The sequence below is a fragment of the Corvus moneduloides genome, chromosome 5 (genome assembly GCF_009650955.1).
Source record: "Corvus moneduloides isolate bCorMon1 chromosome 5, bCorMon1.pri, whole genome shotgun sequence".
Lineage (NCBI taxonomy): Eukaryota > Metazoa > Chordata > Aves > Passeriformes > Corvidae > Corvus > Corvus moneduloides.
The window spans coordinates 2,012,573-2,031,925 of NC_045480.1; the positions used below are offsets into that span (position 1 = coordinate 2,012,573).

Below are 19,353 nucleotides of genomic sequence, written 5' to 3' on the forward strand. Positions count from 1 at the left end.
AGCCTCGGAGGCTGCGGGAAGTGCCACGCCTGCGGCTCCTGCTCTCCGAGAGCCCCGGCAGTCCCCGCACGCCGGTGCCCCTGCCACACCGGTGCCCGTGCCACATTTCCTTCTGTTCACCCCCGGTGCTGCCAGCCCCGGCGCGGGCGGGTCCGTGCAGTGGCGGGGATCTGGCGGCACATCCCGAGCTTTGCCGTGCGGTGTGGCGGCTCCGGCGGCTCCTGCAGCTCCTGCCGGTCCCGCCCTCGCACCTCGGCCCAGGTGGTGGCACCGGAGTGCCGCGGCAGGATCGCTTTATGCCCGGCTTTGGTTAATCCCAAACCCACCCGGTCTCTCTCTCTTCCGGGGCTCTTCGTGCCCCATGGCTCTTCTCAGGGCCGGCTTTTGGTCAGGGGGTCTGTCCTGGGGCTGACCCGTGGGGCAGGGGGGGCTACACCCAGGGGTGACCCCAGAGCAGGCTCAGGTTGCAGGGGATTTGGGGACATGCAAGGGGGTGGGGGTGCAGGGAAGGAGCCGGGTGCTGGCTCCAAGGGGCTGATGGAGAGAGACATGGTTCAATCTATGGGAGCAGTAGTGCAGTGGCAGCAGGACTCGGGAGGGTCAGAGGGTCCCGGGCAGTGTGGCCATGAAGGGGTGCGGGCCTGGCCAAGCCCCCATCCCTGTGGAGCTACCAGTGCCGGACAGCCGAGTGTGGCCAGCAGGAGGAAGGAAGTGGCTGGTGCTGAGCCGTTGCTCCCAGTGCCGTGGTTGCGGAGGGCTGGACGGGGCATGGAGCCAGCGCTGGCACAGCTGGGCCTGGGGCACCAAGGGACAGGGATGGAGATGTGGACAAGCCAGACCCAGCCACGACGGCAGAAGCCTCATCCCGGTGGTGCCGGTTGGGAGCTCATGGCTGTCACAGGCACACGGCTCCGCGTGGCTCCTCGTGCCATGGCGTGTCTGGAGCTGCACTCACTCCATGATCCCATGTCCAGCCCCATGTCCTGCTGGCTGCGGGCTCTGGCCGTGGTGCTCAGCCAGGGAGGTCACCGTGCCACCACATGACCCACTCCAGTGACCAGAACCATCTTGCCAGTGACCCCTGAGCCCAGACTCTTGGGTGGGTGGTGTGGGGGTCCCAGGGGCTCCATCCCCACCGCGCTGCCCTGGCTCGTGGCGGTGCAGGATGGTGGGGTGGGACCCCTGTGCTCAGAGCGCACTGAGGAAGCGGAGGTTTCACAAGCTGGGGGTACACGTGACACGGCGAGTGCAGCAGGAGGAACCACCAGTGGCCCTGCAGCGCCCCGGTCCCCGCGGCACGGCTCCGGTGCCCCGGTGGCCATGGCGCCCTGGCTGCCCATCAAGGACAAGTATGGCGTGGGTGAGTGGGGGCTGCGAGCGCTGGGCCCTGTGGAGGCTCCCGCTCTCCTGGAGGGGCGCAGGGCTGGCGGGATGGGGTGTTCAGGGTGTGGCGACACCCATGGTACCCCCGGCTGTGGTGGTGGCAGGTGGTGGCAGCTGGGTGATGGCAGCAATGGTGCCGGGCTGGTGCCATTGTGAGGTGATGTGAGGAGGGGGCCAGGTCCCCCCGGTGCTGGGTGGGCTGGTGGGTGCAGGAACAAACAGGGGGGTAGTGGCGACTGCAGGGCTGGTGACAGAAGGCTCAGGGAAGGGCACCAAGCAGGACAGGTGCCAGGAGGCTGCAGAGCTGGTGCTGGTGTGGGTGGGAAGCGCTGGGGCACAGCACTGGGGTGGAGGCTTGGCTTCCCTCCAGGCTGTGGGTCTGGGCTCAGCCCGCCTGCTGAGGCTCTGGGGGAGCCTTGAGACACCCCAATAATTTGCCTCAGGTTGCAGCTGGGGCTTTGCAGCTGCCTCGGTGTTGGTGATGGCAAAGCCCTGGGCACCCCCATTCCTTGCAGCACCCCCAGCTTGGGCTCCCTGTGCCCTGTACCAGCCGTGGGCACCCCCACTCCCTGCAGCACCACCAGCTTGTGCTGGCTCTGGCAGCCCTGTGCCTCTTCCCGTTTCTTGCGGGGCCGTTTCCTGCACCCTTCCCTTGCACTGTCTGCAGTGCTGGAGCGAGGGCTGAGCTTCTGCAGGGTCCTGGGCAGCACCTGAGTGAGGGCTGAGCTACTGCTGGTCCCAGCTGGCTCAGGGTCCTCGTGGGGAGTGCAGAGTGATGGGAGGGGTCCCGTGGGACCTCGGGGCTCCCAGTGCCCCAAGGTGTGAGGGTCAGCATGAGGGGTCCCGACGAGCCATGAGGGTCTGGGGGTGCTGCAGTATGAGCTGGCCCTGGCTGGGACTCAAGGGTGGGCACAGGCGGGGTCCTAGCAGGGACCCCCGTATGCAGGGATACTGTCCCCCAGTCTGGGGGCCAAACCAGGGCTGCCTGCCCCAGAGCTGTCCCTGGGGCCAGAAATAGCGACAGGGACAACCACAGTGCTGCTGGGCAGGAAGTGGCTGGCCACCGGAGAGCTCCTGTCCCCACCGCCCCCCTCCCCTGCCACCAGCTCCACTGTCCCCAGACAGACCTGTCCCTGAGCCACCAGCCCTGGACAGGGGCTCTGCTGGCACTTGCCTCCCCACACTTGCTTGTGCCAGGACTGGGACCATCGGCACCCAGGGTGTGGGTGGCAGGCACGAGGGTCCCATAGGAGACCCCTGAGGGCTGGGGAGGGGGCTGGTGGCTTCTGTTGTGCCCCCAGCCCTGTGCAGGCTGTGCCATGGCTCTTCTGGGGTGTGGGGTCGAGGTGCTTGGGGGTCTCACGCTGTTTGTGGGGCTGGGAGTCTGCCCCATCTCTCGGGGCTGAACGGGGCCTGCTGGGGTGCTGTGGGAGGCTGGCTGTGGGGTGCAGGTGCACAGGGCCTGGGGCCTGGTGAGGGGCTCTGGGCAGGGATCCCAGCTCCCAGCTCCTCTCCCCACAGCCGTGTGGAACTTCCCGCGCACCAAGGAGCATCACCTCCCGCTGCAGATTGGGGAGATGGTGCGCATCCTGCAGGCCTCCGAGGGTAAGGGGGACCCCCGGGTGCACCCCAACATGGGTTCCTGCACCCTCCTTTGTCCCTGCAGTGGGGGCCAGGACCCCCAGCCTGGCTGATGATGTCCCCTCCCCTCGCAGGCTGGTACTGCGGGTACTCGCTCCGGAACAGGGCTGCCCAGGTAGGTGAGGGGATGCCGGGGTCCTGGAGGCAGGAGGGGCACTGCTGGTGGCTTTCCCTGTCCCTGCTGGGTGTCTGGGGGGGGCACAGGGGGGCATGGACAGTGGCTTGCTCTGTTCCTGGGAGGATGTTTGGGTTCAGGGGTGCAGGGGGCATGGCCGGCTGGGCACCCTGTGGCATTGGGAGCCCCCAGCCGTGCCCCCCCGAGGGACGTCTCCCAGCCCGGGGGTGCTGATGACTCTGGCTCCCCCAGGGCATCTTCCCGGCCTCGCTGATCCGGCTCAAGGGCGCCGTGGTGGAGCAGCAGGGGTAGGTCTGGGGCACGGGCAGAGGTGGTGGGCTCCACCTTCTGCCCTGTGCAGGGTCCCTGTGGAGCCGGGGTCTCCAGGGGTCCCTGTGCCTCCCCCAGGACAGAGGAGAGCGTGGTGCCCGCCGAGATGCCCATGGTGCAGGAGATCACCACCACGCTGCGGGAGTGGGCCACCATCTGGAAGCAGCTCTATGTGGTGAGGGACGGGGGTCTGGGGGTCCGGGGGATCTGGAAGCACGGTGGGGGATACCTGGTGACCCCAGTGACCCTCTGGTGCTGCCACAGGCCGGGCAGACGGAGCGGTACGGGCAGGTGAAGAGGATGATGCAGGAGCTGATGGAGCAGCGCTCGCAGCTGCTCTCAGGGACGCTGCCCAAGGACCAGCTCCTGCGGCTCAGGAAGGAGGTGACCGGCAAGATGGACTACGGCAACAAGTGAGGGCGGGGATGGGGCACAAAGACCCCAAATCCGCCCCTGGCACAGGCTGTGCAGGCTCAGGGGTGCTCCCTGCCAGCCTGTCTGGGTGTGCCTGTGTCCCCATCATCCCAGCTGCGTGTCCCTGGGGCACCCTGTGTCCCTGCTGTTCTGGCTGGCTGTCCCTGTGTCCCCATCATCCCAGCTGGCTGTCCCGTGATGGCTGGGGACAGTAAGTGTGCCACCAGGTGCACAAGCCACCTGGCCAAGGGCTATGGCCGACGAGCCGTGGCTGGGACAGGAGTGTCCCTGGTGCTGCCCGGCTGCTGTCCGCTTTCCCAGTCGGATCTGTCCTGCCCCCTCAGACCCTGTGCAAGGACAAGTGAGTCCTGGCGGGACACACAGACCCGTGCCCCCCCCGGTCCTTCCTCACCCCATCCCGCCCCCTGCAGGATCCTCGCGCTGGACCTGGTGGTGCGAGACGAGGACGAGAACATCCTGGACCCCGACAGGACGAGCGTCATCAGCCTCTTCCAGGCGCACAGGAGGGCGGCGCAGACCCTCACGCAGCGCATCCAGGAGGAGACGGTGAGGCCGCTGCTGGCCCCGCAGCCTGGCCGTGTCATGCCCAGAGCCTGATGCCCCCCATGCCAGGGGCTGTGCCCAGGGCTGAGCCACCTTGTGCCCCCCACCTCGTGCCCCCCAGAGCCCGCAGCAGAGAGCATCAGGCCACGGCACCCACGGGGCCGCTTCGCCCTCCCACAACCTCTACCTCTGCGTCCGCAACTTCGTCTGCCACATCGGGGAGGAGGCGCAGCTCTTCATGGCCCTGTACGACCCCGGCGAGCAGCGCATCATCAGGTGGGGCGCAGGGCAGACCCCTGCCCCTGCTGTGCCGGGTTCTTGTCCCGCTGCTCCCTGTGGCATCCCCCAGGCTGCCCATCCTGCCCAGCCCAGCAGGACCCAGCGGGTGTTACAGGGGCAAGGGGCACGTCCCTTCCCAAAGAGCTTCTCCAGAGCGGGAGGGTTCGTTGTGCCGTGCCAGCCATGCAGCCGTGTCCCATGGGACAGCCCGTGGCTCGTCCTGCCCCAGGCACTGGCGAGGTGACCAGTGGGGTGACTGGGGACAGCCAGGCTGGGCCGGCCCTGTGCCGCGACTGGGCACACTGGTGGGCTGAAGGGTCTGTGCGGTGGGAGCTGGCAGGGACTCTGCCATCCCGGTGCCCACCTCAACCATCACCCGCCTCACAGCGAGAACTACGTGATCCGCTGGGCCAGCACCGGGGTCCCGCAGGACATCGAGCTGCTCAACAACCTCAAGGTCGTGTTCACGGTGAGCGCAGACCTCGGGGGAGCCGCGCTGCTGCCGCCCGCCGCCCCCTCCTGCAGAGCTGCCCCACCCGCAGCATTTCGGGTCCCCTGTGTCCCCTCGCGAGCAGCCGAACCCCCTCCAGTTCCCCTGCTCGCGTACCCCCAGCCTCTTCGCAGACCCCTGCCCTGGCGTCGGGACGTGCCGGGCGCTGCCTCTCGGGGTCCGCTCCCGGTGCTGGGGGTCTCGGGGTGCCCCGTCCCCCTGCCCGTCCCTCGCCCGTCGGCACCCGCTGACTCAGCGCTTTGGCTGCAGCGGAGCGCTGACCCCCGGGACGGCGCGGAGCCATCGATATGCAAATGAGCCGGGAAAATCAGTGTTTATGAGCAGCATCAGCACTTCGCCCCCCGGCTCTCGCCCATCTCCGCCCCCTGCTCTGCTCGCTGCTGTTGTCCCCACGTGTCCCCACGCGCTGTGGCATGTCCCTGTCCCTTCCCCTCAGCGCCGCTGGAAGGTTTTGGCGCAGGGGCAGAACCCGCGGGACACGGTCCTCTCCCCAGTGTCCCCGGAGCTGGGGTGCAGGGCCACCCTGCCATCCTTACACCGTGCCAGGTTGTCCCCCGCTCGCCGGGCTGCCTGGCCTGGGGTGACCTGTGGGGCCATAGAACCCAGCATTGTCCCCATTCCTGGGCTTTGGGACTCGTGGGATGCACAGAATCCCCCAGGGCAGTGGGGGCTGTGTGCCCACTATCCCCACAGGGACAGGGACCCATGGAACCTCTGTGCCCACTGGTTCCCCCTGCGCAGCCCTGGGCACTCCGTGATCATCTGGCACTGGCGCTGGCACGTCCCCTGCGGTGCTGCCAGGGTCACACAGCCCCTGTCCCCCAGGACCTGGGCAGCACGGACCTGAAGCGGGAGCGGCTGTTCCTGGTGTGCCAGATCATCCGCGTGGGACGCATGGACCTGCGGGACAGCCACAGCCGCAAGCTCAGCACGGGCCTGCGCCGGCCCTTCGGCATCTCAGGTGGGGGTGGGCTCCATGGAGACCCCCAGGGACGCCCGTGCCACCACCTGTCACCTCCCCCCAGCCACCACACCAGGGTCTGTGATGTCCCTGGGCTGCTCCCACTGTCCCCTTTCCCTGCCTGCAGACCCCAAACCTCTGCATGGCTGGCCCCGCAAGCCCCTCTGCCTTCACCTCCCCCCACGGTCCTGTTCTGGGTGTGGATCACTGGCTGGGGGTGCCAGCCCCGCCACGGTGCCACCTCTGTGTCCCTGCAGTGATGGACATCACCGACATCACCAAGGGGACGTGTGACAGCGACGAGGACAAGCAGCACTTCATCCCCGTCCACCTGTGAGCCCCAAGGGCAGGGGGAGTGCTGGGGGACAGTGCTGGGGGGGGCAGCGGGCAGGGAGCAGCACTCCAGGGCTTGGCCGGCACAGGGACACCAGCTGCGAGGGGACAAGAGGTGCACGGATCAGAGAAAAGGTTTTTCCCCTAAATGTGGCTTTTCCAGGGTGGCTGCTGATGGCGATTTCCTTCACAATATGATCCGGAAGGCGGTGGAGGGGAAGGACATCAACCACAAGGGACAAGGTAGAGACCCCGTGTCCCCTGTGCCCACCCCGTGCCATGAGACTCCTCCCTGGGCCATCTGTCATGTGGGGCAGCCCCTGCAGGGTCGAGGACTTGCTGTGGTCTCTGGTGGCCCTGGATCCCCCCAGCTCTTGCTGTCACCCCTTGAAAAATCACTGTGGTCCCCGCAGGGCTCTGGGTGTCCCTGAAGATTCTGTGGGGAGACCTGAGCCAGGTGAGGAAGGATTACCCTCACCTGGTGGACCGCAGCACGGCGGTGGCTCGCAAGCTGGGCTACCCGGAGGTCATCATGCCGGGTAAGTGTTGGAGGGGACAATCCTGGGGGTCCCTGGGGGTGCCAGCACAGTGCCAGGACCTGGCTGACGGGGCTGTCCCCCCCAGGTGATGTCAGGAACGACATCTACCTGACACTGGTGCAGGGTGAGTTCGACAAGGGCAACAAGAAGACGCAGAAGAACGTGGAGGTGACTGTGTGTGTCTGTGACGAGGCAGGAAATGTGGTGCAGGTACGGCAGGTGTCCCCCGTGTCACCTATCCTCGGGCAGAGCCACCAGCTCCAGTAGCAAAACCAGTTGGAGGAGCCTCTTTGGCCACTGGAGCCCCTGGAGCTGCCCGGAATAGAGATCTGGGAATAGAATAAAAATATGGGAAAATGCTGTGAAGGGATAGAGAGAAAATCGTCCTCCCTTGAGAGCAGCCAGAACTCCTGGCCACCTCCCAGGACAGGCAGGAGGGGAAGGAGCTGGAGGCTGGCAGGAGGGCAGGGAGGGGTCAGACCCAAGTGTCACCTCTCCAGGCTGGCTCTTGCCTCTCCATAGGTGTTCTCACATCAGTTCTTGCCTGGCTCCTGAGGAACAGGCTGGAATTGCTGAGGGTCCAGCTGGGCAGGTCCAGGGATGCATCCTCCATCTGCATCCACAGGACCAAGCCCTGGCGTGCCCTGGGAGGGTCATGTATCCCTTCCGAGGTGGCACCAGGCCTGGAGGAGGTGGTGGGGATGGCGTTTAGGGAGGTGTGGGCAGGGGCGGCTCAGGGGGTGGCTCAGATGGGAATTCTCCCTCCCAGCAAGGTGATTTGGGCTGATCTCGAGGTATCTCCTCTTGGCAGAACGTGATCCACGCAGGAGCAGGGGACAGCCCTACCAGCCATTACTGCTCTGTTGTCTACTACCAGCAGCGGCACCAGCGCTGGATGGAGACCCTGAAGGTCTGGGGAGCCCCGGGGTGTGGGGCTGGGGTGGGCTGGGGCTGCAGCCCCCCCAGGCTGTGGCACTCATTCCTCCTGCACCGCAGGACCCTGCTGCTGCAGGGGGTCCCCATCGGGGCTGGCTTTTTGGGTGGCAGTCCTTGGTCCCTTCTCAGGGACGATGGAGATGCTGCCAGTGTCACAGCTGGATGGATACCCAGGATGACCAGCACTGGGGAGGGTGGTCCTGGGAATGGGCACTGCAGCCCTGTACAGCCCCTGCTGGCTGACTGGGAAGGGTGTGGGGTTGGTTTGCAGCACTGGACGGTCCAGCACAGCCCTCGTCCGGGCACAGAGGGACGTTGCCCAGGTAGGGGCTCAGCCCATGCCCCCTGCCCTCACCTTGGCACACATTCCCACCCAGATTGCTGTTCCCATCGAGGATGTCCACAGGACCCACCTGAGGTTCACCTTCCGCCATCGCTCCTCCAGCGACTGTGAGTGTCCCTCGCTCCAGGCCTTCCTCCCAGCATTGCCTCTCCCTGACTGCTGTGTCCCCGGTCCCCTCTGACCCCTGTGTGTCTCCTCCAGCCAAGGACCGGAGCGAGCGGATTTTCTCCATGGCCTTTGTGAGGCTGATGTGCCCCGATGGCACCACGCTGCGGGATGGGGAGCACGACCTGGTGCTGTACAAGGTATGGGGGGGCCACAGAGCCCCCTGAAGTGGGGGGGCTGTGGGACAGCAGCACTTCTGGGGCCAGGGTCCCAGTCCCTGCCTGAGCCACCGCGCTGGTGGCACGTACCCAAAGTCCCTGAGGGTTTGCAGTGCCTCCCTGCCGTTCCCGCTGTCCTTGGTGGCGAGGGCTCCCCGCACACAATGTCTTCAATCCCTGCGCTGCTCCCTTGGAATGACAAGTTTTGTTTGGGAAAAGGTGATTTAAACGTTTGTGACGGGGAGGGAACGTCCCCGTGGTGTGGCTGCGCTTCACCCGATTTCACCAGTGCTGGCACTGCTCGGGTTTGCTCCGAGAGAGTGGAGGGAAAATCACTGCTCATTTGGGAAAAACGAGCACGAGCTGGTCCCCGCTGCCAGGGCGAGCTCAGGGCCCTTCCCTGTGTGTTGGCACCTTCTGGGGTCCCTGCCCGGCCATGGAGCTCCAGTGTCTCTGGGGGTAACCTGCCCCTCCCTGCTCCTGGGCTGCTGCATGGGAGTGTTCTCTGGTTTTGGCAACGTGACCACAGTTTCTCCAGGCAGAGCCACGTCCCTGCCTGAGTCCTGCCTTTCTTTGGGATGAGCTGGCCTGCTCCCGCCTGCTGTGGCTGCCCAGGACAGGGACAGACCGCGCTGTTCCTCCCCGAGGCTCCTGCACATTTGAAATCCTTACTGCGTGCCTCCTCCCCACTTTATTTTTGGGCGAAAGACCCAAATTCTTTAACTGCTGCCATGGCCCTCGGTGCTGGCTCTGATCCCTGGCTCTCCGGGGATTGTCCCCTCCACAGCAGGAGCTTTGGGCACCTTTGGGATGTGCCAGTGCTGGCTGTGGCAGTGAGATCAAACCTCCCACACCTCCCTCCTGGGTCCCTGTTCCCCTCTGAGGGCTGTCCCTGCCCTCCTGAACCACCACGTCCTGCCCTGCTCTGTCCTCTCCCTGGCTGACTCCAGCTCTTCCCGGCAGACACTGGGGGCTGGATTCTGGGAGTCAGAAGCTATTTCATCTTTTTATCTCTGCTTGCCAGAGGAATGTGAGTGATGGGCTTTTAGCTGCTCAGACCTCTTGATCTCCAGCCACTCTGAATTCCAGCCGGTTTTCCCTGCGCAGGCTCAGCCCTGGGAAGGAGCGCAGGGCTCCTGTGCGTTGTCTGTGTCCTAGGGGAAAAAAGCCAACAGCAAACAGCTCTGTCACCCCCATCCGACCTTCAGCATGAGGGGTTTCACCCTGCGAGGCTGCAGGCAGGGAAGGATGGATGTCTGTGAGTTGCAGCCGGGCCGGGTGGCTCTGGTCATCCCCCATGTGCCAGGCTGGCCAGCGAGCAGGGAAGGGTCGTTCAGAGTCATCCCAGTGAGTCCTCCTGGATGGAACATCGATTAAATTTTCAGCCTAGAGTAGAGGACACAGAAATAGGCTGGTTTGTGGCTGTGGAGGCCCTGGCATGCCCATACAGGTGGGAGATGTAGGGTGACAGTGATGCTGTGGGACCAACTGTGCTGGACAGCGGGGTGGTGTCCCACTCCACGTCACTGTCCTGGTGCGTGCCGGTGTCCCACTGCGTGTCCATCCCTGCAGCAGTGCTCAGGTGTGTTTAATTTCCAGCCTCAGACTCCTCTTTATCATTCTTCTCCTGCCTGTTCCCCTGTCCCCCCTGTGTGACACAGGCTGGGATTCAGTGTCCCTCTCAGCTGATTGTCCCCACTGAGCAGGGTCCCTGCAGATCCCCTCAGGGAGCAGCTTTGTGGGGTCAATGTAGGGGAGCCAATGGCTCCCAGGAGCCAGAGGGTACCAGGGGTGGGATGAGGGTGCTGTACGGTGGGAGCCACCAGCCATGGGGTCAGAACTGAGCCTCTGGGCCACACAGGGCCCAGCCCTGTCCCCTGGGGCTCCAGGTGTGACCTGTGCTGTGCCCTGCAGGGTGACAGCAAGAAGCTGGAGGATGCCAGCGCGTACCTGTCCCTGCCCTCGGAGCGGAACCTGTCGGAGTCGAAGCTCCTCTCCGGCTCCTCCTTCCGTGTGAGCGGGGCCACGTCCGGTTTATCCGTGTCCACCCGGGACAGCTTCCAAATCTCCACGCTCGTCTGCTCCACCAAGCTGACCCAGAATGGTGAGTCCTGGTTCCCCACGGTGGGGGAGGCGGGGCTGTGTGCCCTTCCCGGTGATGTTCCCACCCGCTGGACCACACTTTTCCCGATGTTTGGCTCTCCAGTGTCCATCACGCTGGGACAGCGAGCTGAAAACAGCGGGAACATTGAGTGCTCAGTTCCTGCTTGGCCATGGTCAGAATGGCCGAGGCTGTTCCTAAGGGGATCAGCTCGATCTGGGGACTTTGAGGGGCTGCCATCCTCTGGAGAGGAGCAGCAGCGAGTGGAATTCCCACTTGAATGTGGCTGCTGGAGGCTCCATGACCTTCCTTTGAAATTGGGGTGGGAATTGGGGCTCTCTGGTTTGACCCCCATTCCTGGGTTAGCTCAGGGGAGCTTCCAGCCCTGGGCTGCTCTGCACAGGTCAGGGCAGCCGAGAACATTCGTTCCCCCTTGGCGCAGACACATTCCCCCTTGGCCAGGGGAAGGGCCCATGGGAGTGCCAGGCTCTCCTCCCCCCTTCTGCAAGGCCAGAGGATGGGAATGGCTCATCCAGCTCTGGCTTAAGTGCAGGGGGCTCAGGGGACACGGCCTGGTGGCGTGGGGATGTGACACACGGTGACACGTGGCTGCAGGGTCCAGGGCACTGTGGTACAGTGCAGAGGGGTCGGGGATGAGGCTGCTCCATTAATTCCCTTCCTGCAGCACAATTTCATCTCCCACAGCCACGACCTATTTAAAGTTTGTGCTTTATGGCCCTGATATCAGGGGATTTCAGCACTGAGCAGTGGTTGTGTGGAGGGTTCAGGGGGTCCCGGCTGCCCTGGGCAGTGAGGGTGGGATGAGGAGCCAGGGGACAGTAACATGGGGCTCTGGCAGTGAGTGAAGTGGTCAGTGCTGTTCCACTCCTCCTGCCCAGTGAACCTGCTGGGGCTGCTGAAGTGGCGCTCCAAGCCCAGCCTGCTCTCTGGGAACCTCCAGAAGCTGATGCACGTGGATGGAGGGGAGGTCATCAAGGTACAGCTGGGATTTGCTCCCCCACCTCCCTCCCTGCTTCCTGCACCCATGGGACCCCCATGCCCAGAGCTGGGTCTTGGGCGATGCTGGGGTCAGCACTTGAGCCCTCACAGGCCTCATGTCCCCCCCAGTTCCTCCAGGACACGCTGGATGCCCTGTTCTCCATCATGATGGAACACTCGGAGACAGATGTCTATGACACCCTTGTGTTTGATGCCCTGGTGAGCAGGACCTGCGTGGGTCTGAGCCCCCTCCCCAGTGCAGGGTGGGCAGTGATTGGACTGGGGCGATGGGGCTCACTGCTCTGAGTGACCCAGCACAGGGCAGGGCTGCGTTCTGAGGGACACTGTCCCTCTGGGGGACAATCCCAGCAGGATTCAAAGGTGTTTCTCGCACACTAAGACAAGAGTGACCCCAGTGATGGGACCAGGGCAGGGTGGGGGTCAGGGTGGCTGTTGCTGTCCCCAGGCTTCCCCCTGCCCACGCCAAGCCGTGCCCCTGCCCGCTGCCCCCAGGTTTTCATCGTGGGGCTGGTGGCCGACAGAAAGTTCCAGCATTTCAACACAGTTCTGGAGGCCTACATCCGCCAGCACTTCAGCGCCACGCTCGCCTACAAGTGCGTTCCTGGGGGCTGTGGCACGGGGAGGGACGGGCTGGGACAGCTGGAACGGGAGAAATGGGGCTGAGACAGTGGGTACAGGGAGGGATGGGGCTGGAATGCTGGGAGCACCAGTGGAACTGAGCCATGGCCGATCCCTGGCCACGGATATCCCACCCCGCAGGAAGCTGCTGTCGGTGCTGACGCAGTACGTGGAGCAGGCGGGCCGGGGGGAGCCCTGCGAGCCCCTTCCACGCACTTTCAAGGCCCTGGAGTACATCTTCAAGTTCATCGTCCGCTCCCGGCGCCTCTTCGCCCGGTAAGTGCTGGCACTGGCTCCCAGTGCTCCCAGTGCTGGTTCCTGGCCGTGGGCTCTGTGGGAGGGAGGTCCTGTGGGGGTCCCTGCGCAGTGGGAGCAGTGTCAGTGCCAACCATCGGTCCCAGGATTATGGCAGTGGCAGCCCAACCCACCTGGTGCTGGCTGCTGTGACAGCCAGGGTGGCACCCACCACTCCTGGCCATGCTGTGGTGTTGGCTGGTCCCCAGGCAGGCTCCTCCATCGCTGTGAATCCTCTCTGTGAGGATTCTAGCAATTTTCAGCTTCATGCCATCCTCTGGATGCTGCTGGACTATGGTGGTGCACTGTGGGGTGGGCAGTGCTGTCCACCCCGGGGGTGGGAGAGCTCAAATCGCTCTCAGCCACCCCAAATGCCCCACAGTGAACCTGCACCACAGTGACCTCTACCCCACCCCTCCTGACGGGGGTTTCCAATGAGCTCTTAAAATCCTCCCACAATGGAGATGGCAAAATGTCCCGAGCATCCGTGCCCCTGCGTGGCTGGCACTGTGCTGGGAAAGTTTCCTGGAGCCCAGTTAGGGTCAGTGGGAGGTGTCCCTGCCCACAGCAGGAGGGTGGAGCTGGAGGGCCAAACCCTGCTGTGATCCTGTGATGAGCAGAGCGAGCGGCTGGGAGTCTCCACGGCTCAAAGGTCAAAGCACCCCCAGGCACCTCCAGAGTCCCCACAGGACCTTGTTTCACTTGTTCACATCCCAATCTGGGTGATGGGACAAACAACCCTCCTCTGGGCCGGCGTGGGAGAGGAAGAAATCAGAAATCAGAACACGACCATCGGTGTTACCAGAAAAAGCCGGTGACGTTCCTCTTTCGTTCCACGTACACGGCACTGAAAGCTGAAGTGTCCTGAGGGAACAACGGGCAGTGAGGGGCCCCACACACGGTGGACAGTGAGGGACCCCCCCACACACATGGCAAGGGCATGGGGTGGGCACTGGCTGGCATCGAAAGCAGCGGGATCACCCCATTCCCAGGCGCCGTGGTTCGGCAGGCGGCTGTTTTTGGGGGCTTTGAGGGTTTTGCCTCCTCCACCCCAAGCCCAGGATGTGTCAGGGTCCCTGTGGGTGCTCCCACTGGCAGTGACGAGCTGGACTGGGGTCCCTGTGCCCCCAGGGACCGTCACACCTCACTTTGCCCTGCTCTGTCTTAACCGTGCCATTTGAGCCCTGTCTGTCCTTGCCACTTCCATCCATTCCCAGTGTCCCATCCATGGCTCCGGGGTGCTCCAGAGCTCTGGGGTGCTCCACAACATCACACCCAGCACCTGTCTCTCCCTCCTGCATGAGGACACGGAGCAGATTCCCAGCTCACAGCACTCCTGGCAGAAGAAATTAATTACGCAGCGCGTTTGCAAACAGCCCCGTGAATGAGTTTGCCTGGAACAGAGACATCCCCGAGGACATTTAGCGATTTTATACAGCTTCCCTTTATCTCAGCGATCTCAACATGCAATAACACGGGCTCCTCAGATCCTCTAAGTGCTCTGAACGTGCTGCAATTTGTACAGGCTGTAATCGACAGGAATTGGGTTGTAATTAGAGTCAGTTGCGGCAGATTGCCGGCTCTGGGATTGCCTGTGCTGCTGCTGGAGCCAGGCAAGCGGCGCCTGCAGCTCCTGTAAGAAGCCCAGGTTGCTGCAGGGATGATTGAGGGCACTGTCCTCCACCTTGGGACACCCTGTTTCCTCTCAGGGCCCCCCCAGCACCCCAGTGGCACCGTGGTGATGTCTCTCCCTCTCTGCTTCCTCCCTGCTGGTTCCTCTGGCTGCTTCTGCTTTTTAACCATCACCGAGGGCGGCAAAACTTTCCCTGCCAGTGCTCATTGTCCCTCTGTGTGGGGGTCTGCTCTGCTGTCCTCTGGGGGGGCTGGGGTCACCCCCTCACAGCCACCTGCAGCATCACAGCTCGTGGTCCCCTTGCCTGGCCTCACACTGACCCCCGGTTCCTGCAGCTGGACCCCCCTCCAGCAGTGCCCATGGCTTCTGCCAGTCCCGCTTGGCCCCTCTCTTGTCCCCCAGTGCCACGGCAAGGGCTGGCCACTTACCCTCCACCTCTAACCAGTCACTGGTTCTACCAGGGACCCCGCAGCTGCTGATTGTCCCCCCAGACCCCTGCCATGGGGACATTGCTGGGGTCCCCAAAGGCCATCACAGCTGCTCATCATGGCTCCCACCATGGTCTGGGCTGCAGGGGATCCTGGGCAGGGTGTCCCTTCCCAGGAAAAAGAACATCCCTTCCTGGGAACCACGGGACCCTTCCCGAATGAATTGTGATCAGGGTGGGTTTGTCACAGTCCATGTGGATTGCGAGGCCAGGTTGGACAGGGCTTGGAGCAACCCATGGCAGGGGGTGGGACTGGATGAGCTTCGAGGTCCCTCCCAGCCCAAACCAGTCCATAATTCCAGGATTTCCTTACATAGCTGGTGGCTGGATGATTTTTTCCTGAGGTTATTCCCTCATCACCTCAAAAATGGCCCATTGCAGTGACTTTATTCCTGTGACCACACCTCAGCTTTGCAGTTTTCCTGGGGCTGTGAACGTCCCAAGGCTGAAATTCCCTCATTTGGTTTGCTCTGGTCCAGCTGCTGAGGGGGGGCTGGAGGGCTCAGGATGTTCTTGCTCAAGTGGGACGGTGCTGAACTGCTCTGAGAGGGGTTTGGGCTGTGGAATCATGGAAAAGAGGCTTTTTTTTTAAAAAAAGGGTTTTTGTGCGTGGATCTGTGGTCATGGTGGGGCAGTGGCTGCGCCAAGGCTGTGGCCGTGCCAGGGTTGTGATAATGCCAGGGCGCACCACTAGATCCAGCCACGGATCCAAACATTCATGGACCAGTGTCATTAATTGGGATGGCAAGTGACCCCCGAGCAGAGGCTTGTGGTGCCGGGGAAGGTGTGTGGCCTGGTGGCAGCGCGGTGACAGCACAGTGACCTTGGCCATTGCAGGCTCTACGAGGGGAAGGAGGTGGCCGAGTTCCAGTGCTCCTTGCAGCGGTTCTTCCTCGCCCTGAACCAGCTGATGGAGTCCCCGCTGGAGGGTCCCACGCTGCTCTCCCAGGTAGGGCACAGGGCGGTGCTGGGAGGGCTCAGCTCTGGTGTGTGGTGGGAGGGAGGGTGCCCAGGCCGGGCACTGGCTGTCCCCGTACTGGGGTGACACCATCTGTCCCCGTGCTGGGGTGACATTGCCTGCACCCATGCCACGGTGACACTGTGTTCGTTTTGGGGTGACACTGTCCATCCTGTGTGTACACCTCCCCCATGGTGTCAGACAGAGCTGCCACCCCATACACCGCCCCTTGCTGTCCCTGGGGACCCCCCTTGTGCACCCCGAGGCCCCAGACCACAAAGCCCCTCACTGCACTGGGGCTGTGGCGTGGCGTTGGGTCAGCAGCTCGGTGGCACCGGGCAGACGCTGTCCTGGCCACCCGTGTGCTGAAGTCTGCAGAGGGAAATCTGGGGAAGGTTCCTGGGGGTTGTCCCCATCCTGGAGCTGGCCTGGCTGCGTTCTCTGCATCCGGGACCAGGCTGGCACGGGGAGCTGGGGAAGCAGAGCTACTGCAGGCTGGATGGGTCTGGGATGGGGCTACGCTCTGCACCCACGGTGTCCCAGACGGAGGGAGGCTCCAGAGGGTGCTGGACCCTGTCTGAAGGCAGCTCTCCGGTGTCTCTGCAGGGAGCAGCCCTGAAGTACCTGCCCTCCATCCTCGAGGATGTGTTTGGGATCTTTGACTCCTCCGCGCTGGGGTAGGGTCCCTGTCCCCCCACCAACCCCAGCCCCGTGTCACACTCAGCACCTGCCACAGCCACCTCTGTCCTTGCATCCAGCCCAGAGCCGAGGGCGAGAGCAGGCAGGGGGATCTGGAATCACCTCTTGATCCCCTTCCCAGTGCAAAAATGGGAGAGTTCTGCTCCGTTTTAGCAGCTGCCTGTGCTTGGGCATGGGCTGAGCCTGGGAACCCTCAGCCCCAGCTGGGTTCATTTTGGGAATTCAGGTGGGGTTTGTCTGCTGAGTGCCTGTGGTGGGCACGGCTGCCCTGTGGAACCATCCTACCCCACACGGCTCTGCCCCATCGAGGGGCTCCCCCCACCCAGCAGCCCCATCCTGACCAAACCCAAAGCTCCTGGGTTAACTCCTCTCCTGATGACAGGGCCGTACTGCGGGACTTTGTGGGGAACCTGCTGCCCCAGCGCCTGCTGAAGCAGAAGCTGCAGTCCCTGACTCACATCACCAGCAGCAAAGCCTTCCAGTCCCATGGTGAGAGGGGACATGGGGGGTCCTGATGGCACTGCCCTCGCTGAGCTCACCCAGGGGCCACGGCACAGGATGGGGATGAGTCCCTGCACAGGCACCACTCCTCTGCCTCATGCCTGGGGTGGCTCCACAGAGGGGGACAATTCCCTCATCCCTGTGCCCCCTTGTCCCCCCCAGAGTGCCGGGAGCTGGTGCTGCAGGCAGCCCTGCCCATCCTGCAGGAGCTGATCCAGGCAGGTGAGGAGGAGGACGCCTGCATCGAGCTGCTCAGCAGCATCCTGGAGGTGCTGTACCAGGCCCAGAAGGTAAATCAGGAATCATCTGGGCAGTGACCTGACCAAACCCCTCTGAGTGGGGTTAAGCACCAATTCCTGGCCAGGATATGGTTGGTGTTCACCGTAGTTGCCCAGGGAATTGTGGGTGCTGCCATCCCAGGGGAAACCTGCCCAGGATGGGGCAAAAACCTCATGGTTTCCACCTCAGCGAGTTTCTGGTGGGTTCCCCAACAGGAGTGGGGAAGGGGCTTCCAGGCTCAGGGGTGACACTGACCTGAGTGGGGGGATACATCACTGGCTCTGCAGAGCTGGGAGGAATGTGAGGGCAAGGAGGAAGAAGGCAAGGGCAGGGAGGAAGGCAGATAGTCAGCGATTGCCAGCCAGCTCCTGGGCAGTGCCACACTCCAAAATGAACAGTGATGGTTCCAAACGTGAGGCAGAGACGTGGCGGGCACCCACCCGCCCAAATGTGGCCTGTCTGGGGTGGGCTGGGGCCATTCCCGGGGTCTCAGCCCTGTTTCTGGTGATTGCAGAGCGCAGAGAAGCTGCGAGCGCGGCACAAGGACCGTGGGAACGTGGATCTGGTGAGTGTCCCTGCAGCAACACAAAGTTTTGGGAATGCACAGAGCTTTGTGCTCTGGCTATTCGGGAGCCTTCCTCTGTTCCTGCCCTTCCTGGCTGCTCTGGCGTCCCTTTTGGGGGCCATTTGGAGGTTCAGGTGTCGCACCTGCAGGACAGTGACTGGCACTGTGGGAGCCGAGTTGGACACTGTGTCCTGCGAGGGTAAGGTGGCTCTTTAATCCCCACAGCACCAGGAAGCCCAGGAGTGGGAGGGAAAGCTTGAAAATTGTGGTGAAATGTCTCATTTTGGGCTTAACTTTTAAACCTGAAGTAGCCTTTATGGAGAGGGTGGTGGGATGCTCTTGGGGGAGGATTCTGCTCCTGCTTCAACCCCATGTGTGTTGAACCCACCTTTGCCTGCCCAGTGCCAGTGCAGCCGTCCCCATCATCCCCAGCCATCCTCAGCTGTCCCCTTTGTCCCCAAGTGGCCACTTTGCCAGGGAGGTGTGCAGGGCTAAGCTGCACAGAGATCCCAAATCCCATATTTGGAGCACATCGCCTCGCTGACTCCCGTTCTGGATCAGGCTCCGTTTCCATCTCGCCACCCCGATGCCACCAGCCCTTGAATGAACCATGCAGTGCCACACCATGCTGGGACAAATCCCACAGCTGGGGCATGCCCTGCCATGGCCCTGACACCTCTTACCTTGCAGGCACAGGTGAAGAAGCACATCCAGGTGATCCTGGAGCAGCTGCTCCACACGGTCAATCGCAGGGTGATCGTCCTGGACCGGGAGAGCCCGCTGAGGGTGAGTCCCACTGCGCCGTGGCTGCGCCGCTTCCCTTGGGGCCACACGAGAGAGGCACGAGGTGTCGCTGGTTTGGGGGTCTGGGTGTGCGTGACTGGCTCTGCTCCTCTCTGGCCCTGCTGCCGGTACCCAGCAGGATGGGGCTGGATGCCAGGGATGTGCCCAGTGGGATGCAGAGGAAAGCAGGAGCCGTGCCGGGAGCAGGGCTGGAGCAGCGGGAGCGTAGCAGGGAGTGGGCAGAGGGCCGAGGTGCAGGAAAAGCTGTTTTGGGAGCAATGAGGGGTTTGGGCTGCATTCTCTGGAAAACAAGGAACTGGACCCAGTGAACCGTCACAGTTTTACACGCCGAGAACGTGTGAGGAGCACGCTGGACACACGGGAAGGGCGGTGGGTCAGAGCTCCGCATGGAGCAGCGATGGGAGACGACAGAGCCGGGGCTCGGGGGGCAGACCCAGAGCCGCACTGTGTCGTGGGGAGGGCGATGAGCGGAGCTGGTCTGTGCTCGGGAAGGCCGGAGCAGGGAATTGCCGTGCCGTACCGTGCCACGCTGTGTGCCGCGCCCGGGGAGCTGTGGGCAGCCGGAGCGACAGCTCTGCCGCCGGGGCTGTGCCGCGATCTCAGCGCCGGGATGTGATTCAGCCGTGACTCAGGCAGGAGATGCATGCGGGGTCGCACTGGGCTCCATCCTGCTTTCTCCTTCGTTCCCAGGCTCTGTGACTCAGGGCCTGGGGCAGCCGGAG

The 19,353-nt window shown here is 63.5% G+C and overlaps 1 protein-coding gene across 4 annotated transcripts in view; it reads left to right on the forward strand.

Annotated features, from left to right (window-relative positions):
* Nucleotides 1–540: 540 nt before the first annotated feature.
* The window catches only part of LOC116444187 (dedicator of cytokinesis protein 2-like), a 45,599-nt gene continuing 26,786 nt past the window's right edge, over nt 541–19,353 (forward strand). The window contains exons 1-28 of one of the 4 annotated variants that reach the window (XM_032109364.1): nt 541–1,349; nt 2,905–2,988; nt 3,099–3,139; nt 3,392–3,447; nt 3,527–3,644; nt 3,734–3,882; nt 4,315–4,450; nt 4,569–4,723; nt 5,114–5,195; nt 6,063–6,198; nt 6,456–6,531; nt 6,695–6,774; nt 6,945–7,070; nt 7,156–7,280; nt 7,882–7,980; nt 8,384–8,456; nt 8,551–8,654; nt 10,587–10,776; nt 11,673–11,770; nt 11,902–11,991; nt 12,286–12,386; nt 12,553–12,687; nt 15,663–15,774; nt 16,390–16,460; nt 16,865–16,971; nt 17,146–17,273; nt 17,777–17,827; nt 18,518–18,613. In XM_032109364.1, coding sequence (XP_031965255.1) covers nt 1,166–1,349; nt 2,905–2,988; nt 3,099–3,139; nt 3,392–3,447; nt 3,527–3,644; nt 3,734–3,882; nt 4,315–4,450; nt 4,569–4,723; nt 5,114–5,195; nt 6,063–6,198; nt 6,456–6,531; nt 6,695–6,774; nt 6,945–7,070; nt 7,156–7,280; nt 7,882–7,980; nt 8,384–8,456; nt 8,551–8,654; nt 10,587–10,776; nt 11,673–11,770; nt 11,902–11,991; nt 12,286–12,386; nt 12,553–12,687; nt 15,663–15,774; nt 16,390–16,460; nt 16,865–16,971; nt 17,146–17,273; nt 17,777–17,827; nt 18,518–18,613 — 3,003 coding nt within the window. In that variant the 5' untranslated portion in view covers nt 541–1,165. Of the gene's footprint in view, nt 1,361–2,904; nt 2,989–3,098; nt 3,140–3,391; nt 3,448–3,526; nt 3,645–3,733; nt 3,883–4,314; nt 4,451–4,568; nt 4,724–5,113; nt 5,196–6,062; nt 6,199–6,455; nt 6,532–6,694; nt 6,775–6,944; nt 7,071–7,155; nt 7,281–7,881; nt 7,981–8,383; nt 8,457–8,550; nt 8,655–10,586; nt 10,777–11,672; nt 11,771–11,901; nt 11,992–12,285; nt 12,387–12,552; nt 12,688–15,662; nt 15,775–16,389; nt 16,461–16,864; nt 16,972–17,145; nt 17,274–17,776; nt 17,828–18,517; nt 18,614–19,353 lie in introns of all 4 variants that reach the window. The other 3 variants (XM_032109365.1, XM_032109366.1, XM_032109367.1) reach the window with 3 other exon arrangements.